A 19,402-nucleotide genomic window follows, 5' to 3' on the forward strand; every position below is an offset into this window, starting at 1 on the left:
GGGTTCCCACCTACACTGTTAGCTGCAGCTTTCTGCTTCAGATGGAAAGCTAGAAGTATTCACAGTGTACCACAGACAGCGGGGGAGGGGAGAGCAAGAAAGAGTGCTCTCGGCACTTGTGCTTTTGTTAGTCCTACAGAAGAGGCAGAGAAACAAGAGATAACAAAGGCTGTTTCCTTTCTGTCAGAGAAGGCTTTTGTCTTTCCTCCTGCAACGATGTCAGTGTCTGGCAAGAAAGAGTTTGATGTGAAACAGATCCTAAGGCTACGCTGGAGGTGGTTTAGTCATCCTTCTCAAGGTTCGCCCAACACTGGAAACTGCCTTCAGCAGGAAGGATATGAGCATAGAGGGACCCCGGTTCAGGGCAGGTTGAAGAACCACTCTCGGGACAGAAATGGACTGAAGAAAAGCAATAGTCCTGTCCACCACAACATACTGACACCATTACCAGGATCGGCCCCTGCCCATCAAAGAGCCCTTCAGAATTGGCACTCACAAAACCTGATAGAACATCTTCGAGCAAATGAAGATACTCCTAAAGCAGTTCCAGAGGAGAATTTGTTCAAAGAAGCTTGTGAGAAACAATCACAAGATTTGGAGATGATGGCTGATGACAATACAGAAGATTCTACAGCAAGGTAGGAGTTTTCGAAAACGTAACAACAAAGTCATAGCTTAGGTTAACTTATCCTCTAAAACTCTCATTTAATGTTTAAATAAAAGTGTTATAATAATCTCTGAATTTGTATGCAGCCAATCAGGGTCTCCAAGTAACCCCCTCCTCTAAGTCTATAAATGAAAATATTAATAATACATTCATTTTGATGATTAATGGGATACATGCTTTAGAGTTGTGAGTTTACTTTTCCTATTCCATTCCGATTCCATTAAGAATACTGTTTCAGTTCTAAGAGATGTTTATTATAATTGCTAATTTTCTGTATATATCCTCTATGGCTTGAATGTTCAAATAGTTATGATGTTTTGTACAAGTGTGATGAAGTATGTAGAACTATTTCTGACTTTGTCAGGCCAACTCTGACAAAATAAAAGCTCTGACTGCTCAGCACATCCTGATCTATTCCTTAGTACGTGGTTGCTATACTGACACTTGATAAATGTTATCTTTATGTGAGAGTACAGAACAGTTTCCTTTGGCATTTGAGATTTCTTTCAGGTTGTGTTAGTTTCATAGCCAGTTTGCAATTATGAAAATATTTTGCATAACGCAAGTAACGAAATGTTGCTTACAGCCGTGAGATATTAAAGTAGGAAATGGAACATGTCGGGTGTTTCAGAATATTAAAATTGAATAAGAAGTGATAATAAAGTATAGTTTAAGTATAGCTCATAAAATATTTGACTTTATTTTTCTGTCCACCAGAATTATTTGAGTGGAAGTAAATTATATTCCCTCCTCTAATATTGTCTAACATAACTTAATCTAGTAGATCTTTACTTTTTTTTTCTTTTTTCATTATCAGATTTTATTTCCCCAACATATTGTAGTCACAATTAACGGTTTTGGTAATTAATTAAAGTGTAAAAGAGCTACAGAAAAAGGTATTTTTGAAATGTTTTAAATTTTATATCGGTTCAACATGAAGGTATGCTAACTTATTTAGAAATCTGGATATTTGGTATTTGGTGTCTCTACATAAGTTTAGAGGAGAAGGACTGGCAAATTTGCTTCTAGATATGTTTTTGCAATATATCTACCTGACAGTTCCTTGCTTCCATAATTTCAAAACATAATCCATAGAAAAAACAGCATAACAACATCATGGCAAAAGACAAAGCAACTGTGCAAAATGATACCTTTATACAAACTCAGTCTTTCTGTATGAAATGTAAATAATGAAATTATTTTTTGAAATGAATTTAAGTATAATAATAGATGGTGATACAGATGTCTTAAGAAATAAAATGTGTATGTAAGAATTTTCCTAAATATTTTTGTGATTACTCCAGAAAATGCTATATAACTTTTGGGATTACAGGTTGTATTTAGTACAAATACTTGGATTTCAGAGTAATATATAATCAATGCTTTAGATTCAGCAGGTTTTCAAATTATTTCCCCTCACCATGAACAACAATTTTAAAAACTGTTGAATTTAGAAGTTAATATTAAGCACATTTGACTCTGTTGTAGAGTAATTTAAATTATCCACTGTGACTTTCTGACAAAATTCTTTGAGGATCCCTAAACTGATTTTCCAGCATGAGAATGTATTTACAATAAATTAGTTGCTAAATGAAAATTCCAGATAAAATGTCAAATATAAAGTGTCACCAAGTAATATTTTTTAAATATATTTCTCTTTTTATTTTATTCTTGATAGTGTTCATGTTCTAAAACATTTTCTATTAAATATCATATGGTTAGAGTGGAAAGTTAATATTTTCTTAAAAGAAATACAGGAAGTGGTTTTATAGATGTGTCAAGCATATTTTAAGCAAGAGAGAAGGGGTAAATTGAGGACCTTATTAATTGAAATATGATGGTTTATTAATCTATCATTACCCATTCTGAATTGCTTCATCTTGGGTAAAGAGAGTTTGATAAGGAATTCTCTTATGCCCCGTTTTTCTAATGCCTCTCTTTTTCAACAAAATTGAGAAGCAGGAGGAAAAAGTCCTGCGAAGTTGGCAGCAACCTGTTATTCCCCTCAATAGAACTCTTGTGGTTAAAAAACAAACAAACAAACAAAAACAGCAGTCAGTGTGGAGAACACGAGAAAGGCTCTAACACCTGGGGCAAAATAAAGGTCTTTAAGCCATCCTGCTTCCTACAAATATTGCAGGGCATTAATAGAGAATGGACTAAATTACTAACATGTAATATAGTTGAATAAACTACCATTATTACTAAAACAGATAGTAAAGTCAAGGTATTAAATTTATATTAAAATGTTTTTATGAGATTTAGAAACCCCAATACATTCCTATGTAATTGAAGTATAGTATGTACTTCATTTATGAGCAACTCTGTATCATGATCCCACACTGTGAGTATGCACATATCAGTATGCCTGTCATCAGAGACCTGGGCTCAGTTATCATTTTCTTTTTCTCCTAGTTATCTACTAACTCTGCATCTTTGCTTCCCAATAATGACCTTGCTCAATGTCCTTTTTTTTCTTTATTTCATCCCTAGAATTCCAAAAATCAGAATATTTTAACTGTATTATGATTATGTCTTTATATTACAGAATATTTAGTTATAAGATTATATATCTATATATATAGATATATATAGATATATATAGATATATATTAACTGCTTATAAAGAGATGATTGCCTAAGTACCCAGGTGTATAAAGTGGTAAACTGCCTTTGCCAAGACAAATGTGGTTATCTCCTCATTGCGCTTGAGAACATTGAATAAAATTCTGATGATCTGTGTATGGGCCTAGAACAACATGCCCCAGTGCAAAGCTGAAGATTCACAGGGGTGTTTAGTTTTAAGGAATTAGCAGGAATGGGGATAATACCCTCATACTACCTGTTGGGCCTTTTGGTTTTTGCATAAATTACTAATTGTATGATATATGATTTTGTATATCTTTGCCAGTATTGCACCATTAGACAAGACTCCAAATTCCCTCCACTTGAGACCTTTTCAATTTTCAAGTGAGCTTGCCTAGAAAAAAAAAAAAGAGCAGCTGGCACTATATACTTTGATATCCCGAAGAAGGGGGGAATGGATGAATAAGACTTAGAATTAATTAATAATTCATTCCACAAATATTGATCTCCATTGGGTGTCAGGCACACTTCTAGGCACTGGGGATGAAACAGGATCAAAACAGAGAACCTGTTTTCATAAAGTATACATTCTAATGGGGAGAGAGAGATAATAAAAATAAACCAAAATATAGTACTTAAATGGTGATAAGTAGTATGAAGAAATAATAATTAGAGGGAATAGAGTGAAAAAGGGATACTCCTTCAGATAGGGAAAGCCTTTCTGATGAGGTAGCATTTAAGCAGAGATCTAAATGAAGTGAAGCCATCTAAATGAAGAGGCAGCCATGAGGATGTCTGACTCAAAAATTCAAACAAATGAAAGGTTACTGCTGCTGTGCTACAGGGGAACCCCTAAGCTCCATCCATATTTTTTCTATTCACATCAATGCTACATGTCCCCACACAGTCCATTGATAAATGTTCTAAACACCCTTAACTAGTGAATTCAAAAGTATGTCCTGACTTGGTGTTTACTATAGTGACTTTAAGATCACATGCATATTCCATGGTCACAGAGGAGACTTTCCAGCCATCCTGTTAACCATGGTGCCATTTTGTCCTCTGAGGTTCTGGCTATTCAGCCAGCAGACCATATGCCTCATGTACAGTGGCCCCTGTGTCCTTTGTGAAAATGGACACATGATGGTGTATTTGCTTTCTTAACAAAACAATTCAGATAAGGCCAAATGTATTGTGCGTCTTCATCCTCAACACAGATCCATCTGTGATATGGAATATGCTTGGGAAATATTTATGCATGAGAAATCTTAAATAATGAAGCTTATTGTAATATATTTTCTCATAAAGTAGGAAGTAAGGTACCTGGGTATTTACAGGGAGCACTTTCCAGGAAGACAGAACAGAAATTTCAAGAGCCCTGAGATGAGAGTGTGCTTGATATGTTTAAACACAAGGAGGCTAGTGCAGCTCGAGTAGGGTTTTCAAAGGGGAGAGTGGTAGCAGATGATTTTGAAAAGTGGTAGCAGATGATTTTGGAAAAGTAACAATAATAATACAACATTAAAAATCATAAGTACATTTTGTAGACCTTTACTATGTTCCAGGCACTAAATATTTTACATATATTTTCTCATGTTCCCAAGGAAAATTTTTGAATATAAATGTAATATTCACATCTTTCTCTGGGTATTATTTTGTTGGATATCTGTTGTTGTTGCTTATCTTCTTACAAGGCAAAAATAATGTGGTCTTCTAAAGTTCAGAACTAGGCCTGTGTTACTTAATTTTACACTGCATTATTCAGTAGAAACTGTTACTTCAAAGGAAAGAATAAGGAGCTAACTACAGTTTTATTGTTGTTTATAGAAAATTTAAGGTTAAATCCTTTTGTCAATGGGTTAAAATGTACCATATAAAACTACATAAGTTATTCAATTGCTTTACTAAATTTAGAATATTTTAACATATAATTTAAACTTAGTGCAATGATTCCTAACATTCCTAATTCCTAATGGAACTTATGTTGATTGATTTTAAATCCTTGCTACTCACAGCCTCTTTCCTGAGAGTGAGGTACCATGGTCCTCACAACTCACTCTTAACATTGTGGTATTGCATATATATTTAAGCTAACATTAATTAAAGTATATTTAATATTTGAGAAAATTTGGACTCCTTTCCATCTAGGCATCTGGCAATATGTTAGGGCCATGTTTCTTTAAGTATTATGATTAAGCACCTATAGCTATTTCTGATATTTGAAAGACAAAAATCATTTTTCTTCCGAATTTGGAAATATAAATAAAGGACTTAAAGTATGTGGTATTACTTAATATGTGACTTCAGAAGCAGCATATTAATTGCATTGACCTGTTACACATTGCTTAAACACTCAATCACTTAGTACTTTAAAGTTTATTTTTTAAACGTGTATATCTCCTTTCTGATTTTTGTAAGACATCTGCCCCTTAATACTAATCTTTTTGATTTCTTTCCTATGACCTTATAAGTAAAAACTAGTTTCAATGTTATATATATGCACATATACACACATGCACATACATACACACATATGTATACATGTATATGTGTGTATGTGTATATGCATATCAGTGTGAAATTCTTATATTTGAAGGAGATGAAAAACTAAAATTGAGGTGGAGGACTGGGGAACACTGGATCCTTAATAAAGAAACATAAGTCAATATTCTTCAAGATGAATCTGGAATATCTTGTGCCATAAAGCAGAAAGTCCTCAAAAAAGTAATCATGGGGGTATGTCAAAGGGACACAGGAGCCAACTGAAAAAGCTCCTAATGGCCAAAGCTGGAAAAATATTAGCAAACAAACAAAAAAAAGTATTATAAACCTAAGTAAAAAATAAACATTTAATTCTGTATTGATATAAATCAATGATTAAATAAATAAGACAGAAAAAAATCTCTGGTGCAGAAGAATTCCAAATAATTTATGTACATACTCTGTCCTCAAAGAGGTGGAGCTGAACACTGTACCTTAAGTGTGGGCTGCACATAGTGATTTCTTTTCAAAGAGTGAGTATAGCATGGAAGCGTGGTGGGGGAAGAGTACATTTACAGAGGAGAAACCTGAAGAATACTCTCTCAGCCAGGTAATCAAGGCTAACATCAAAACTGCTCTGTAGTGTTGACAGTATATATACTTGGTATGATGTGATGAGAATGGCACTTTATTTCTGTCTTCTACCTCCATAAAACCCATCGCCCCCATGCCAATCTAATCATGAGAAAACCATCAGACAAATCCAAATAGGAGGACATTTTTCAAAATGCCTGGTGTTTAATCTTCAAGCTGTAAATGTCATCAAAAACAACGAAAATCTGAGAAACTCTCACAACCAAGAAGTGCCTAAGAAGACATGATGAATAAATGTGATATGGAAAAGAAAAAGGACTTTAGGTAAAGACTGAGGACATCTGAATAAAGAATGGATTTAATTAATAATGATGTATCAAAATTGGTCAATTAATGGTAACAAATGTGCCAGAGTAGTGTAAGATATTGATAATAGGGGAAATTGGATGTGGGGTTTATAGGAAATCCCTATACTATCATTATACTATCACAATTTTTCTTTAAAAATGTACAATATTTTAGCAAAGGCTATCTTAGTAAATAGATTTAGTAAATCAATACTAGAAGACCACACAATTTTAAGAATTGAGTACATGCTTTTATTTGTTAGTTTTGCTTATTTTCGTTCTTTGGCAACTGAATAGAAGGATACCAAATCAAAATCAGTGGGCTGTTACCTCCTCCATGCAAAAATCTTATACATTAGCAACAAGATTTTATCCTAAGGTTAATCTTGGGGAAATCAGTTAAAGTTCTGTTAACAACTAAAAACTACATGCAATTTCAATTCCTATCCCCACGATATTGATTCTATCATTTGGTTTGGACCGACTTTTAAGGGCATAGCAATTAATAACGTCATAGTTGGGTATAAATAAACTCATTTTTATTTAATCACTCCAGAACACTGTGATTACTAATGAAGTGGTATATATTTATTGGAGCTTTCAAATGAAAATATGGCCTGCCACTTTTTTTCTATTTCTTCATATTACTGTCTGTGGTTTATCTCTTAGGACGAAAACAATGGCATATATAAAATGAGCTTCTTTATATAAAAATCTTTATTACTCCATGCTAAAATGAAAAATTCAGCCATTGAGTATATTTTATTCGTGGTGATTCCATTCCATTAAGATTAAAATTTCACTAAAGAGATTGGAAAATGTGTATCCCAGTGGTTGAGAAATAAGATTTTGTAAATAGACTTAAAAAGAACTATCTAAGAAAATGTAACTAAAAGTGAGAAAATCAAAACCAAATAGTTTTCATTATCTGATGTTTTAGGATAGAAAAAGTATTACTGAAATTTTATTCAACATAAGGTTTTACTCTGAAAACACTGTAAAATAATTATTTCCCAAATCAACATATAGATATAATGCTTACATATCACTAGCATTTGCACTGGAGGAGAGCAATACCAGCAATCATGTTTATTGAAACTATCAAAAGTGAGTGCTTTTTTACTCCTGGTTAACTTTTCTTAGCCAGTTACTATTAATCAAAGTGGCTTGTCCTTTTCATGCTTTAAAATGCTATTGTACAGAATGTAGACCTGTTGCCCTTCTTACACACTGTGTATTGCTATTGCTTCTTCAGGAGCCATACTATACACCTTGCAAGTGTTTTCGGCAGGTCTTTAACATGTGATTGGTTCTTGGTCATTCCACTTTCAAGTCACTCAATAGAAGTGAACTGTTGAGTCTTTTGTCCACACTTTCCCTGTATAACTAGATTGCTTCAACACAGTGACATTTAGATGTCCTTTTTTGGCTAATGTTGATTACATTGTCTATAACAATAATAATAAACAATTGCATGTGTAACAGACTGTCACATAACACTTTAGGCAGTTCTTTAATTTAGTCTGAATTCTGCTGTAACATTCAACGAGCCAATTGCTTAAATAAGATGTTGATATTCATTTGTTTCTGCCATTCAACAAGTGTTTATTGAATCCCAATTGTATGCATTATGTTTTCTTAGGCACTTTAAAGATGAAAGATAAATAATAGATGTTGATTCCCACTTGAGACTTAAAATACTGTTGGGGAGATAAAGTGCATCCACTTGCAATGTTTATGGCAATAAAAAAAGACTGCATTGGAAAAACAGTTTAAGTTGCTTAGTCATTGAAACTGCTAGACATTCAAAGACAAGAAATAATTCTTCTGACCAGAGCAATCTTAGAATGCTTCATGGAGGAGCATGATTTGAGATCAATCTTAAGGATGGATAGCGTTTTGATACAGATATGGGGAAGAATGAATTCTAGGTAGGAGGACAAATACAGTACCTTGAAAAAGGCACTGAAACATAGAAATTAAAGGTGTGCTTAAATGGAAGATTTCATTTAGACTGAAGTGAATGATATACATTGGAGAATAGTACAAAGTTAAGCAAGAAAGGAAGGTCAGGCATAGATTATGGAAGATCTTAAAAGACAGATAAGGACTTTATCTTATCTGGACTTATCTGGACTTTATCTTAGAGGACTGGGTTTTTTAACCTCCAAGAATTTATTAAAATATTTTGTGTCTATGGGCTTCCCTGGTGGCGCAGTGGTTGAGAGTCCACCTGCCGATGAAGGGGACACGGGTTCGTGCCCTGGTCCGGGAAGATCCCACATGCTGCAGAGCGGCTGGGCCCATGAGCCATGGCCACTGAGCCTGCACGTCCAGAGCCTGGGCTCCACAACGGGAGAGGCCACAACAGTGAGAGGCCCGTGTACCAAAAAAAAAAAAAAAAATTGTGTCTGTCAATAATTTTAGGGAGAAGGTCCACTTGCTTTCCTCAGATTCTCCAACATTCCATTACACAAGAAAAATGAAGTAATAAATGGTAGCAAAGAAAGCATGTTAATAGATATAATGCTTTAAGGGGAAAAATGTGGTGAAAAAAAATAGAAAATATAGGACTTGACATGTGGAATATCCATTTAGTATGTTTAGATTTTAAAAAGTATGAGTGCTTTTTTTTTTTTTAGGTCATGGTCTAGTTGAATGGGATTCCAGGACTCTGAACAGTTCACTAAACATATGAATAAGTGATTTTTAATTTTCAAAAGTATCTTTTTAGCTTTATTTTTATTGTGGCAAGAACAATTAAATTGAGTTCTATCCTCTCAACAAAATTTTAAGTACACAATAGAATATAGACACAAAGCTGTAGAGCAGATCTCTAGAATCTATTCGAGTTGTATAATTGAAACTCCATCCATTCAACAACAACTCTCCATTTCCCACTCACCCCCAGTCCCCAGAAACCACAATTCTACTCTCTGTTTTCATGAGTTGGATTATTTTATGTACTTTATATAAATGAAATAATACAGCTTTTGTCCTTCTGTGACTGGATTATTTCACTTAGCATGATGTTCTCCAGGTTCACCGATGTTGTTGTATAAAGGCAGGATTTCTGTAAGGCGAATAATACTCTATTGTATGTATATACCACATTGTCTTTATGCATCCATCTGTTAATGGAAACTTAGGCTGTTTCCATGTCTTGGATATTGTGACTAATGATGCAATGAACATGGCAGTGAAAATATCTCCTCAAGAAACTGATTTCATTTTTTTTTTTAAGATATATACCCAGAAGTGTGATTGCTGAATCCTGTGGTAGTTCCATTTTAAATTTTGGGGGGATGTTCCAAACTGATTTCCTTCACAGCGGCACCATTTTACATTCCCATCAACATTGTACAAAGGTTCTGATTTCTCCACATCCTCGCCAACACTTGTTATCATTTTTTTGTTGTAGTTGTTGTTGTGCTTATAATAGTGTTTTTAACAGATTTGAGATGATATCTCACTGTGGGTTTGATTTGTATTTCCCTGATGATTAGTGATGTTGAGCACCTTTTTATATACCTGTTGGCCATTTGTATGTCTTCTTTGAAGAAATGTCTATTCCTTTGCCCATTTTTAAATCAGATTATTTGTTTCTTTGCTATTTAATCGTGTGAGCCCCTTACATATTTTAGATATTAACCCTTATCTGATAGATTATTTATAAATATTTTCTTCCATTCCATATGTTGCCTTTTGAGTATTGATTGTTTCCTTTGCTATTTTATGTACTTTTAGTTTGATGTATTCCCATGAGTCTATTTTCATTTTTGTTGCTTGTGCTTTGGTATTATATCCAATAAATTATTGCCAAGACCAATGTCTTGAAGCTTTTTCCCTGTGTTTTCTGCTAGGAATTTTATGTTTTCAGGTTTGCATTAAAATCTTTATTCCATTGTGAGTTGATTTTTGTATATGCCATAAGGTCCAATTTCATTATTCCTAAGTATTTTATTCTTCTTGACACTTCTGTAAATGGAATAGTTTTCTTAATTTCCTTTTTAAGTAGGTCGTTGTTGGTGTAGAAACAGAAAGGACTTTAAATGTTGATTTTGTATCCTGCAACTTTACTGAATTTGTTGATTAGTTCTACCAGCTTTTTTGAGGAGTCTTTAGGGTTATCTACATAAAAGAGCATGTCGTCTGCAAACATAGATAATTTTTCTTCATCCCTTCTGATTGGGATAACTTTTATTTCTTTTTCTTCATAAATGCTCTGGCTAGGACTTCCAGTATTATGTTGGTTGTAATAGAGTGTGGGAGGCAGATCATTTTCAGAGATGTTAGTTTAATGAGCTATACCTGGGGCAATTCTCTTTCTTGTTAGTGCAAATAGGATCTTGGACTTCACTGTGCCCAAGAATCATCTGGGGAGCTTGTTAAAAATGTAGTTACTCAGTATCCACTACCAGAGAATTTAACTTATTAGTTTCGAGGTGAGATTTTGGAATCTGAATTTTCAACAAACTTCTGAACCAAACTTTAAAAAACACTTTGTCAGCTCTTGCAAGCCTAATTTGTCAGGATTCCTATAGGATCCCAATACTTGATATATTTGTAAACATGCAATAAATAAAGGTCTCATATAAAGAATAATAGGTTATAAAGCATAATAGTTGATTCTACTTTATATACAGAATTGTAGATACACTTGAATCTATGATTTACATTAAGTTCTCAAATATTGACCAAGAAAATGGTTTAAAAGTAGTCAGCAGCATTAATTTAGCCTTTCATTCTTCTGTGTGTAATGAACTTTATTAAGTTCTGTGAAAGGATGACAAAGGAATAAAAACATATATCCTACCCTTATGGACTTTCCAGCTGGAATGGAAAAGCACACCCTCGCAATAAAAGTTTTAAAAGCAGTTACAAGGTAGCAACTCAGTTCAGATCTCCTAGTGTTTAATATAGAAGCTACCCAGGATAATTAAGATGGAAGTAGGGTTAATGACTCAAGACGTGTTGAAATGCAAACATGGAAAGTTTAATCCAAGAATAGCAACAAAATTCAACCACATGGAAATTTTTTATTATTGTTAATTTTTCAACTCAGAAACAAAATAACCAATGACACTTTACCATCATTGTGGTCCCTCAACTCTCAGGTGAAGTATTTTGAAGGTTGGACAACGATTACTAATATAATGCTATATATACTATAGATACCTATTGAAAATACTGATTATATATTGGTAAACTGCCTGCAGACCTGTCTTTCCCCCTCAGTTCTCATAATTAATTTGCTGTTCTTCTCTTACTTTCTCCTTACTTTTCTTTAGTAATTGAGAGTTGCTCTCTTCACCTTCTATGTTTTCTTTGCTCCCCATATGAGGTAATACATTCAAAGTACGTAAGTATAAAATTGTAACCCGCCCCCCAAAAAAAACAGTAAAAAGGAAAAAAGTTTTTGTCATTCTAAGTGAGCTAGAAAATGAGATGAAAAATTAAGGCTTTCTCTACAAATTATGAATCTGATTAAGATAATTAATATGTTAAGTAATCACCTTCCAGAAGCATTTGGCTGATCTAAATAACTTGTCTTGCTTAAGGATAAAGCAAGTTTGATAGCAATTAGCGTACATCTTACTAATGTATCAAGCTCGAGATGATTTTTATTTCTATATTAAAGAAATAAAAGTACATACATTTGAACTTGCCACATGTGATCAAAGCAAGTATATATGCTATAATTATTTTCATAACTACTATATATATGAAGAAAAAGTAAATTTATGCTCTGAATTTTTTATCCCTTTTCATTTGACTGAAGTTTATAAAAATTGCACATTTACAAATACCTTAGGATTTTGGTTAGAAAGGACTTTTAAAGAAAGGGACAGGTGTGGGAAAAGCTTAAAACATAAAATGACTATAGCTAATTAGCGGCAAAGCTGTAACTATAAGCCAAATTTCCTAACTCCTGGACTTTAACCATGCTCTTCTCTTAATAACATATTCAGCTACTTCCTTTTGATAAATTTATGAGTGTGCAATCATCATTATAACTGGTGTCTAAAAGTGCCTATGTTAGCCTGTTTACAGAATTTCTTACAAGTAAATACATGAAATAATTTTTACACTTCACATCAGATAACTGTTACATAAAACACATAAATTAGGACATTTTACATACTTTTTTACCATAAAATATAGTTAAATCATCTTGTTCATTCTACTGTTTGCAGAAAATATCTAAAATACTCAGTGATTTTGAGAATAGATGTTTTGCTTTGTAAATTGTCTGTCACCACACAGGGGCTTCTCCATACATTCAGGAGTTCAAGAACAACACAAAGACTGTCTCTGGTCAAGGAATCATCTACTCTTTTGGCTTCTGCCCATTAGTAATATGGGTAATCAAGAACTGAATGAGATCATATTTATGCTGTTATTCTTAAGTAGATCAATGTTACAAGTTATTCAAAGATGAGGAGGTAATTCAAATAACACTGACAGTTTCTCTGTAAGCTAACCAACAAATATACTAAAACAATTAGGCCCTATTCTCTAATTTTCTCTCAGCAATATAAAACTGGTGATAAATATATCTATGTAAAACATTTAAGATAACTTTTAGTTATCCAGCAACTTTTTCTTCTTCAAGCCCCCAAAGTCTTAAAATCCCCTTTCTTCCATTTAAATAATTTAGTTAGTCTTCTGTTGACAGCTATATAACTAGTAAGGGTCTGACTATAACAGAATTTTTTTTTACTTTTGTGTTGAAAGAGGCTTGTAAAAATAAATGGATAAAACTGCTGGTGGTACTCAAAGTTCTTTGCCATTAAAATGGGAAGAAAAGGGGCTTCCCTGGTGGCGCAGTGGTTAAGAGTCTGCCTGCCGATGCAGGGGACACAGGTTCATGCCCCGGTCTGGGAAGGTCCCACATGCCACATAGCGGCTGGACCAGTGAGCCATGGCCGCTGAGCCTGCACGTCCGGAGCCTGTGCTCCACAATGGGAGAGGTCACAACAGTGAGAGGCCCATGTACCAAAAAAAAAAAAAAAAAAGGAAGAAAATACTGGCAAAAACATGAAAATTCATGAAACATCTGTTATTGCTTCCAGTCAAGCTTAAATAATAGTTATTTCCCCTTGCATAAAATTATTTATTTTTATCCTTCCAGCATAGCATAGATTTTTACAGTTGCATGAGAATTCTAGTCATTATTTAGCTAAAACATCAATCTGCCAAAAAGTGTGGAAAAGGCTTATGTGGGGGATATACTTGGCAAAATTAATAAGTAGTGCTTCATTGTCTTTCATTTTGAATGAATAAACTGATAGTCTTTCTAAGGTTCTATTAAAGTAAAACAGTAGAGGATAGCTAATTAAGTCATTCCTAAATAGCATGATCATCACATACTGTTAAAATATAATTTAAAGTTATTTGCATTTGTATTTTTTTAATTTTGCACTAAATCACATATATTAATTTATAGGTAAATAGAAACAGAATTTCTTTTGTTTGTTGAATAATGATTGCTTAATTCTGAACAATGTATCTAAGAAGCACTTATAAGCTAATGGACTATTAAGCATTTTTAATGATTAAACCATTTGCATCTTTAGTATTTTTAAGGTTTTTCTTATTTTTTACTGATGTATGCAGTACCATTAGTGAAATACAATGAAGGCTTTAAATCACAGGATACATGAAATGGTTTATTAATAGTAGTGAGAATGGTATACACTGTGACATCAGAACACACTCTATTGAACTCAAGCCTGTTATTTAATTTTGTTGATTTGTAAATTATTTTTGTGTTGAGAAACATCTTAATCACTCATCTATGCTACCATTGTTACAGTGCTATTTCCCAGAAGGCTTGCTTTGACCTTTGTGTGTAATCAAAAGAAATAAAACTCATTATATCTAATACAATAATATCTCTTCTCCTCCATACCTCCATCACCCTAGAAAGAAGAATGGCTCTTGAATTTATAATAAGTGTTCAGATCACTAAGACAGCCATTAAGGTCAAGGTCATACCTACACTGCTGAAAGATAATCAAGTGAATATGTGTGTAAAAGAGTATACTAAAGATTTCTAGACATTTTCCCAGCTTTTTTGCTTTAGCTGATATGTTGAAACCAAGAGATCAATGACTTGGTGCAAGTTGTCCTTTAAAAACACATCTCTTTGACTACGTCAAGAAGATGTAAAAAAAGATAGATAATTTTTGTTTATAATATTAATTTGAATTCTAAATAATATGTTCTCCAATGATTTTATTTTTTATATTTTTATATTTTATTTTATATTTTTATATTTTATTTTAGTTTTCTAGTTTTTCAACTTTAAATGGAAATTCTGGAATGACTCTGTGACTTTTATCTCAGAGGTCCCAAAATAGTATCCAAGCTACACACACACACACACACACACACACACACACACACACAAAATCTCTCTCTCTCTCTTTCACACACACACACACACACACACACACTTCCTAGAAAAGGTCAAGTTTTCAAAAACCATGCCCTCTTCTCAAGGTACAATTAAATAAATATGATTAGTTTTACTCATGAATTGCTTAAATAAATCTTAACTAGCTTCAGTATCATGCATGACCTTCAGATTTTACTCAAGTATTTTAAAAAAATTGTTCAATATCTATTTAATTATTTTTGTCAATAGCTATAAGTTCATTCTCATTTAATGGAAACTAAGAGCACATGGTCAGAAAAGTGGGGACATGGGGAACTTTTATAATTATTTGGTTTTTATAATTAATTCAGGTATTCTAAGAAGGGAATACAGAGTGCTACAGAAGTCAACATGAATTAGGAGATTCTAATTTGAGCCTCAAACATGTTCTGGGGGATTATGTCAGGGTTGCATCAGGAACCAACCATGTCAAATATCATGCCTAAATAACTGGGTATGACCCATGAGTATTATTGATATTTATTTCTGGAAACTACTATATCCCACTAAAGGTTTCTTGTTATGGTAATTTAATTGGCAGAGCAAAAACATAAGTTAAAGTGACAGAATTGGCCTTGAAAAAAAGTGGCAATTAAACTTTTGGAGGACTATTACTATAGTTAGAACATTTAACTAAAAGAGAAAATGATTTTTAGAAAATTTTACTTAGTAAATTCTACTCATACTGATCACCTTGGTAATTAATAATCTGAACTCACTTTATTTTATTTCTTTAGATGTTTATTTTGTGGACACTTTCCAGAGTCTCAGGGTGAAATAGAAGGGAAAGCCTTAAATTCTGCCACAGTATATCACTCATGCGGTTTTGAGTATGAGCTTCACCTAGCTCTACATCCTTCATCTTCATTCGTTTGTCTTTCTCTTCTTAAATTACAAGGAGTTATGTGAGAAAACTTGGAAAGAAGAGAGGTAACACTACGGATCCCAAAGTTGCACCTAATATTGTATTTGAGTTGCTTCTCTTGCTGGACATTGTTGCCCAAACCTTTGACATTCTCAGGTTTCATTAAAGAGCAGAGACTCTTTAAGTACTAAGATAAAACAAATCACATGAGATGTTCATTTTACTTCCCCATTTTATAAATAATTATGGCTAAAATATGCATTAACATTTAAAAAGAGAGTACTGCACAGTAGATACAAGAATTTGTCATTTTTACGAGATTAGACAATTCAAAAAGGACCAAGAATTTGTAGGATATATTCTGCATATCATATATGCGGTATAATATACAGTATATATATATATGCATATATATATATATATACACACATATACATATACATATATATATATATATATTCAAATATTCTTAGAAGTGTTAAAAGTTTGAGTCATTTTTGGTTTAGACTGTTTTCATGCTGGTTTCTCTGAAATCTCCTATTGAGAACTTATCATTATTCAGTATCTGCTGCATTTAATAGAATGTAATAAGGAGGACATAAAACTATTTTTTCTCAATTAAAACTTTTTGTCATAATTTTTATTTAAAAATAAATTTCTCCCCAGTATTTCTAGTTCCCTTTATGTCTCCTGCCTATCTGAAAAGTAGTTTGCTCCCTTCTGCTAAAACATCATATTCATGGCAATTTATGTTTTGCTTGAAGTGTCTGTTTTTTACACTCAATGATTTTTTTTACAACTTTATTAGAGTATAATTGCTTCACAATGGTGTACTAGTCTCTGCTTTATAACAAAGTGAATCAGTTATACATGCACATGTGTTCCTATATCCCTTCCCTCTTGCGTCTCCCTCCCTCCCACCCTCCCTATCCCACCCTTCCAGGCAGTAACAAAGCACCAAGCTGATCTCCCTGTGCTATGTGTCTGCTTCCCACTAGCTATCTACCTTAAGTTTGGTAGAGTATATATGTCCATGTCTCTCTCTCACTTTGTCACAGCTTACCCTTCCCCCTCCCCATATCCTCAAGTCCATTCTCAGGTAGGTCTGTGTCTTTATTCCTGTTTTACCCCTAGGTTCTTCATGACATTTTTCCCCCTAAATTCCATATATATGTGTTAGCATACGGTATTTGTCTTTCTCTTTCTGACTTACTTCACTCTGTATGACAGACTCTAGGTCTATCCACCTCATTACAAATAGCTCAATTTTGTTTTTTTATGGCTGAGTAATACTCCATTGTATATATGTGCCACGTCTTCTTTATCCATTCATTTGTTGATGGACACTTAGGTTGCTTCCACGTCCTGGCTATTGTAAATAGAGCTGCAATGAACATTTTGGTACATGACTCTTTTTGAATTATGGTTTTCTCAGGGTATATGCCCAGTTGTGGGATTGCTGGGTCATATGGTAGTTCTCTTTGTAGTTTTTAAAGGAACCTCCATACTTTTCTCCATAGTGGTTCTACCAACTCACATTCCCACCAGCAGTGCAAGAGTGTTCCCTTTTCTCCACACCCTCTCCAGCATTTATTGTTTCTAGGTTTTTAGATGATGGCCATTCTGCCTGGTGTGAGATATCTCATTGTACTTTTAGATTTGTATTTCTCTAATGATTAATTATGTTGAGCATTTTTTTCATGTGTTTGTTGGCAGTCTGTATATCTTCTTTGGAGAAATGTCTATTTAGGTCTTCTGCCCATTTTTGGATTGGGTTGTTTGTTTGTTTTTGCTATTGAGCTGCATGAGCTTCTTATAAATTTTGGAGATTAATCCTTTGTCAGTTGCTTCATTTGCAAATATTTTCTCACATTCTGAGGGTTGTCTTTTCATCTTCTTTATGGTTTCCTTTGCTGTGAAAAAGCTTTGAAGTTTCATTAGGTCACATTTGTTTATTTTTGTTTTTATTTCCATTTCTCTAGGAGGTGGATCAAAAAGGAACTTGCTGTGATTTATGTCATAGAGTGTTCTGCCTATGTTTTCCTCTAAGAGTTTGATAGTTTCTGGCCTTACATTTAGGTCTTTAATCCATTTTGAGCTTGCTTTTGTGTATGGGGTTAGGTCGTGATCTAATCTCCTACTTTTACATGTATCTGTCCAGTTTTCCCAGCAACACTTATTGAAGAGGCTGTCCTTTCTCCACTGTATATTCCTGCCTCCTTTATCAAAGATATGTTGACCATATGTGCGTGAGTTTATCTCTGGGCTTTCTATCCTGTTCCATTGATCTATCTTTCTGTTTTTGTGCCAGTACCACACTGTCTTGATTACTGTACCTTTGTAGTATAGTCTGAAGTCAGGGACCCTGATTCCTCCAGCTCCACTTTTTGTTCTCAAGACTGCTTTGTCTATTCGGGTTCTTTTGTGTTTCCATATAAATTGTTTAATTTTTTGTTCTACTTCTGTGAAAACTGACAATGGTAGTTTGATAGGGATTGCATTGAATCTGTAGATTGCTTTGGGTAGTAGAGTCATTTTCACAATATTGATTCTTCCAATCCAGGAATATGGTATATCTCTCCATCTACTTGTATCATCTTTAATTTCTTTCACCAGTGTCTTATAATTTTCTGCATACAGGTCTTTTGTCCCCTTAGGTAGGTTTATTCCTAGATATTTTATTCTTTTTGTTGCAATGGTAAATGGGAGTGTTTTCTTGATTTCACTTTCAGATTTTTCATCATTAGTGTACAGGAATGCCAAAGATTTCTGTGCATTAATTTTGTATCCTGCTACTTTACCAAATTCATTGATTAGCTCTAGGAGTTTTCTGGTAGCATCTTTAGGATTCTCTATGTATAGTATCATGTGATCTGCAAACAGTGACAGCTTTACTTCTTCTTTTCCAATTTGGATTCCGTTTATTTCCTTTCTTCTCTGATTGCTGTGGCTAAACTTCCAAAGCTATGTTGAATAAGAGTGGTGAGAGTGGGCAGACCTGTCTTGTTCCTCATCTTAGTGGAAATGGTTTCAGTTTTTTACCATTGAGGATGATGTTGGCTGTGGGTTTGTCATATATGGCCTTTATTATGTTGAGGAAAGTTCCCTCTATGCTTACTTTCTGCAGGGTTTTTATCATAAATGGGTGTTGAATTTTGTCAAAAGCTTTCTCTGCATCTATTGAGATAATCATATGGTTTTTCTTCTTCAATTTGTTAATATGGTGTATCACATTGATTGATTTGCATACACTGAATAATCTTTGCATTCCTGTAATAAACCCCACTTGATCATGGTATATGATCCTTTTAATGTGCTATTGGATTCTGTTTGCTAGTATTTTGTTGAGTTTTTTTGCACCTATGTTCATCAGTGATATTGGCCTGTAGTTTTTTTTCTTTGTGACATCCTTGCCTGGT

The 19,402-nt window shown here is 33.6% G+C and overlaps 1 protein-coding gene across 3 annotated transcripts in view; it reads left to right on the forward strand.

The window, feature by feature from the left end:
• Nucleotides 1-216: 216 nt before the first annotated feature.
• Nucleotides 217-19,402, forward strand: part of KLHL4 (kelch like family member 4) — a gene marked incomplete at both ends in the record, with an annotated part of 120,590 nt that continues 101,404 nt past the window's right edge. For all 3 annotated transcript variants that reach the window (XM_079727822.1, XM_079727823.1, XM_079727824.1), the window contains one exon: nt 217-638. In XM_079727822.1, coding sequence (XP_079583948.1) covers nt 217-638 — 422 coding nt within the window. The remainder of the gene's footprint in view (nt 639-19,402) is intronic.

This window comes from Hyperoodon ampullatus (assembly GCF_949752795.1).
Source record: "Hyperoodon ampullatus genome assembly, chromosome: X".
Classification (NCBI taxonomy): Eukaryota; Metazoa; Chordata; class Mammalia; order Artiodactyla; family Ziphiidae; genus Hyperoodon; species Hyperoodon ampullatus.